The sequence below is a fragment of the Diadema antillarum genome, unplaced genomic scaffold (genome assembly GCF_040938485.1).
Source record: "Diadema antillarum isolate AM-2024a unplaced genomic scaffold, OU_Dant_1.0 seq00000179_RagTag, whole genome shotgun sequence".
In the NCBI taxonomy this organism is placed as follows: domain Eukaryota; kingdom Metazoa; phylum Echinodermata; class Echinoidea; order Diadematoida; family Diadematidae; genus Diadema; species Diadema antillarum.
Window position 1 is genome coordinate 65,001 of NW_027271246.1, and position 4,789 is coordinate 69,789.

Consider the following 4,789-nt stretch of genomic DNA (forward strand, 5'->3'; position numbering starts at 1 on the left):
TTACAATCTTATGATAATGTCGGGTGTGTTTTTGTTTATTTATCCATTAAATGAAATGAAATTCCATCTAATGATAAAGCATTTAAATAAAAGTTAATCGTGTCAAGAAATATGTGCAACTGTAACGTGTTAATCAGAGCTGTCTGCTGAGAAAGTATTTTGAACAACATTCTTCCTGCATGGAAAGCCGATTTTATCACATCTTGTGTTGATGCCGACAAATAAAAACCGATAATAATCTTTAAGTATATATAGTTTTTTATATTCTAACATTTGTTTAATTATGTCAGATCAGTGCCCGAACATGTACAGTCGGGTAATTTAGCTTTTTTCTTCTTTTTTTTACTATTTTTTGCATCCCTATGTTTAGTTAGCTGAGTGTTAGTTATCACGGCATAGTATGCAGTATTCAGGAGCTCCGGGGGATTTTCTGAAGGTGACTTTCGCCATTCTAGGCCTATGCATGTTAAGAATTAAGATTGCGATACCCTACTCAGTTATTAGGATATTTCGTTTCATTGGGACAATCTCCTTAAAAGAGAGACTGTTTTGCTGGTATGATTTTTCTGTTACTGTGTATCAACTCTGCCGGCCTACCCCCTATTTAGAGTGTGTTCCCGTACGGATATTGGTATGACGCCGTTAAATACAGTATTACGTACAATTTATCAGTCTTACTTGTACACTCGACTGAAGTGAATATGATTCTGTGAACTCCTTGGCAGTCGGTACGTTCTGGAGTGACACTTGGCGTTCGCCTATAACCCTCTTCGGCGAAAATTTCGGATGGCTGATCACGACGAACTGAATATCACAGCGAAAAATGTCTTGGACCTCAATATCAAACGAGAACGTTTCTTCAAACACCGGGTTACGTGTTTTCCTCCTGATGGTTGTCCGATAGCTTAATTCCTGCACTTCTCCTGCGTTGATGATAAGAGGGGGAAACAAGAAGGATCTAACTTGCTAATCTGAAATATAGGGTGTAACCCTCTTATAATGTGTGTGTAAATATTAAATGATTTGACCTATAAGACCTAATTACATACTTATTGTATAGAGTATAGGTGACAATGCCGAGCAAGAACCTTTAGGTACCCCCCCCCCCCCAAAAAAAAAAAAGAGAGAGAGAGAGAGAGAGAGAGAGAGATCAGAATATATGTATGTATATATATATATATATATATATATATGCATATCAGACAGAGGATATTTGGGGTTTTGAATTGATAAATCACACAGAGAACATTTGCACTTTGTCAGTGGAAAAACAAACCAAATAATCAGTACGATCTCTCAGAGAAAATAGCAAAACGCGTACTCTATTCCATAACGAGTCTATCGCTCTTATAAACTGCTGATATTAGCCTTCATAAACTGCCTTATGTACTGTCCACGATATTCCAATAGTCCATCTTAAAAGAGTTGTCACCCTGTGCTGATGGAGGCCACGGCGCATCTCTCTTACCTCGTTCGGCCGGCAGAAGTCGTAATTGCACATAGGTGTCTAAGTCTGGTGAGTGGGAATATGATGAAAGATCTGTAATCCCGTGGATGGTGACAGACAGTCCACCAGATTGACTTATTTTGAATGTGACGAGAATTTGACCTCGAGATCCCGCCATCGCACTGCCATCGCCGTCGCCCTCAAAGTCGAGAAAATGGATCTCCTCGGGTGTCTTGATCTCATGCATTGAAGTCGCGTTGCGTCCGAGCACAAGGCCGTAATGCTGTGTCCAGGAAGATGGAAATAAAACTCGCAAGTGATGGAGGGCTTTTTATGTCTTAAGACTGTGTTATTTTACATTTAACTTGGTCTACAGCGGGATTAAAAGGGTAAATTCATAAGATTTATACGTGTTGATTATTATGCTTGTAAACACATAGTGTTCACAAAGAGAAAGATGTGGAACACAGAGCCAATTCTGCTTTGCGTCAAAACTTTGTCATGTTCGTGTTACATCAAATCCATTGTAATGAGAAAGTCAGGTGGGAAACACAGGGTTTTCTATTATGTCTACTATGTTTATATCGTAAATCCAGGGGGATATTTGATAATCATTACTGAAACCTGCTCCATTTTAAGTACGAATAATGTTTTATATCAAATTATTCCTGAAAGGGTTCACTTAAATTCTTGCCATCACATATCTTATTTCTCTTTGAGAATATAGAAATGTCGCAAAAAAAAAACTACTATAAGAACACAGACAAAGGGTGAACAACGTGAGTTATGACGGATTGCAGAGAGGCTTGTTAATCTCAGCTGCCATTTTTTATCTGCTTTCAAAAATCCGTCGAGATAATTATAGTATACAAGTTGATGCACAGGACACAGTGGATTGGTGAGAATTGGATGCGCGAGTTTAATAAACCCACTCGCTGCGCTCGTGGGTTTTAGACTGTTCCAAAGTTAAACGAGAGCATTCAGTTGTCACTGATCCACGAAATAGACCTGTGCATCATTTGTGTTATAAAATGGGCCCGTAAATTCATTAAATAAAACCATTTCCCCCATCATGCGTCCGGTACACCACAACACTATACCTGACTTGAGCCATGCGTTCAGATTTTACCGGACTCATGGACATGCATTCGGATTTTACCGGACGCATGGCTCAATTTGGATCAGTAAAATTCAATGCATTGCAATTGACCAATCAGATTGCAGGGATTCTAAAGCACATTCTATAATCTAGCATAAAATATCCAGTCCGTGCATCCCCTATACTACTTGAGCAGCGTTTCGCAATAACAATACGGCCATATTTCGACCAGTACACTAATTCAGTTATTCCTCGAAACGTCAGAAATATAGATTTCCGTACACATAAACCTTTTTTTTTCTAGTTTAAATTCTTTGATAACTCATGCTGTCCAAGACACCTACTTCTTTGATTTGATGTATCTTTCTATCATTATTTTGATGCTGTCCAAGACACTTACTTCTTTGATTTGATGTATCTTTCTATCATTATTTTGATGCTGTCCAAGACACTTACTTCTTTGATTTGATGTATCTTTCTATCATTATTTTACTAGTCGTCATTTGTGTTCTTTCGTGTAAGCACTTTCTCTCCTTTTTAACTCTTTGTTGTTAACAATTTTTTTTAGGTTGCACATTTTCCAAAAGCGTTACTTTCGTATCGCCAAATTTTTGACTGATTCTTACATTTGCAATACACTACAATAGAAAATCAAAATTCCTGATTTTGTCGCATAATTTTTTTTTTTATCATTTATTTCTGTTTTTTTTTTTTTTTTTTTGGGGGGGGGGGACAGATTATAGAAATGACCAGTTCCATTTAAACTTCCTCCAATATAGGATATATAGTGATATTAAGAGTTGCCAATTTAAAGATGAGAAGGTAATGATTTAGGTAATGATTTCTTCTTTCTTTCTTTATTTTGCATCAAAATTGCTCAAGGAAATGTCATCAGTATCATTATCACTCTACCAGTCTAGAAAGTCTAAATCTGCTATTTCGCTGCGCAGATAAATCTAGCGAAATAAAAATAGCGAATAACGATACTAAGAGAAGGAGAAGAAAGAGGGACACGTGTATAGAAGCGCTGTGAAAGGAAAGAGTAAGATGGAAATCATGACCTTACAGATGGAGAGAGAATCCACAAAAGGAGTGCCTTAATTAGCTGTACCCCGGGAGTTTACCTGTAGCGACCCGTAGCCCTCAGACCCGCTAGACGTGGAGGAGACACTAGGCGTGATAGAAAGTCTCTCGTAGTTACTGCTGGACGGTGGGAAACGTCGGAGTTTTCTTCCACCTGGAGAACGTTCGACACCTTTGGAATCTTTAAGTAGAGGGTGGGAAGGACAGAAAGAAAATGAATTTCGGAATATTTATACTTTATGTACATATCATTTACGATATCACCATATAGGGAGAGTTTAAGATAGAAAAAGGAAATATTCTATTTAAACTTATTGGGTGTTTTTCCCTAAATGTAGTACCTCAACGGCACGCGTACACGGTATACCCCTCCACCTCTCGTTTAATCCTCGTATTGGTATTGGCAAAACTCCAACGATTTTTTACAATGCCGCTGCAAAGGAGAGTGTGGAAGGTATGCGCAAGGTTTTGAAAGGATTTTTCATTTTGTTTAAGTTCGCTATAGTCGACATGGGGATAATGGAGATACCAAGTCTACAAAGTCTTATGGTCAATTGTATTGATATGTTGACTTTTGTCATTTAAGGTATCGAAGTTGGACCTCGGGCTTATTCATAGACATATAGGAGCCTACATATCTGCTGTTCTGACGTTCGATCGCAAGATTCTGAAGTTTTGAGTTAATGATCTGCGACCTTGAGTCTCTCACCTTGTCGATGACGACAACACCGCCAGGTTAAGTAGCCTAAAAGAAAGACGAGGACAGCAACCAAAATGGCTGCTGGAATTATTAACCATAGCAACAAGTCTGTAGTCTGCGGAGACGGAGTTGTCCGTGGATCATCGTCGGGCTTAAAGGGTTCGGCCATTTTGCCATCTATCATAGAGGAGCGAAATGATGAAAATTTTTACATTACTTTAGAGCAGGCAATATGATGCGTCATCTCATGTAAGATGGTTCAATAACTCTTATGTTACAATTTGTGTTCAAAGAAAGCGCAACTCGCAACAATTACAGAATGGGTTTATGTTCGTATGAGTGGACGAGGCTGCGCTGACTGAAAGTATTGTTTGTCAATGGGAGTGACTATTGGAGGGATCTTTAAATGATCATATTGATTTTTTTGGGTCAGTTGTGTTATAAAGTATTCTGTATTCTG

The 4,789-nt window shown here is 38.3% G+C and overlaps 1 protein-coding gene across 1 annotated transcript in view; it reads right to left on the bottom strand.

The window, feature by feature from the left end:
- Positions 1-4,498, bottom strand: part of LOC139728441 (synaptotagmin-1-like) — an 8,701-nt gene extending 4,203 nt beyond the window's left edge. The window contains exons 1-4 of the mRNA XM_071639383.1: positions 4,339-4,498; positions 3,671-3,810; positions 1,469-1,730; positions 679-923 (exon numbers count right to left, since the gene is read on the bottom strand). Coding sequence (XP_071495484.1) covers positions 679-923; positions 1,469-1,730; positions 3,671-3,810; positions 4,339-4,498 — 807 coding nt within the window. The remainder of the gene's footprint in view (positions 1-678; positions 924-1,468; positions 1,731-3,670; positions 3,811-4,338) is intronic.
- Positions 4,499-4,789: the final 291 nt, after the last annotated feature.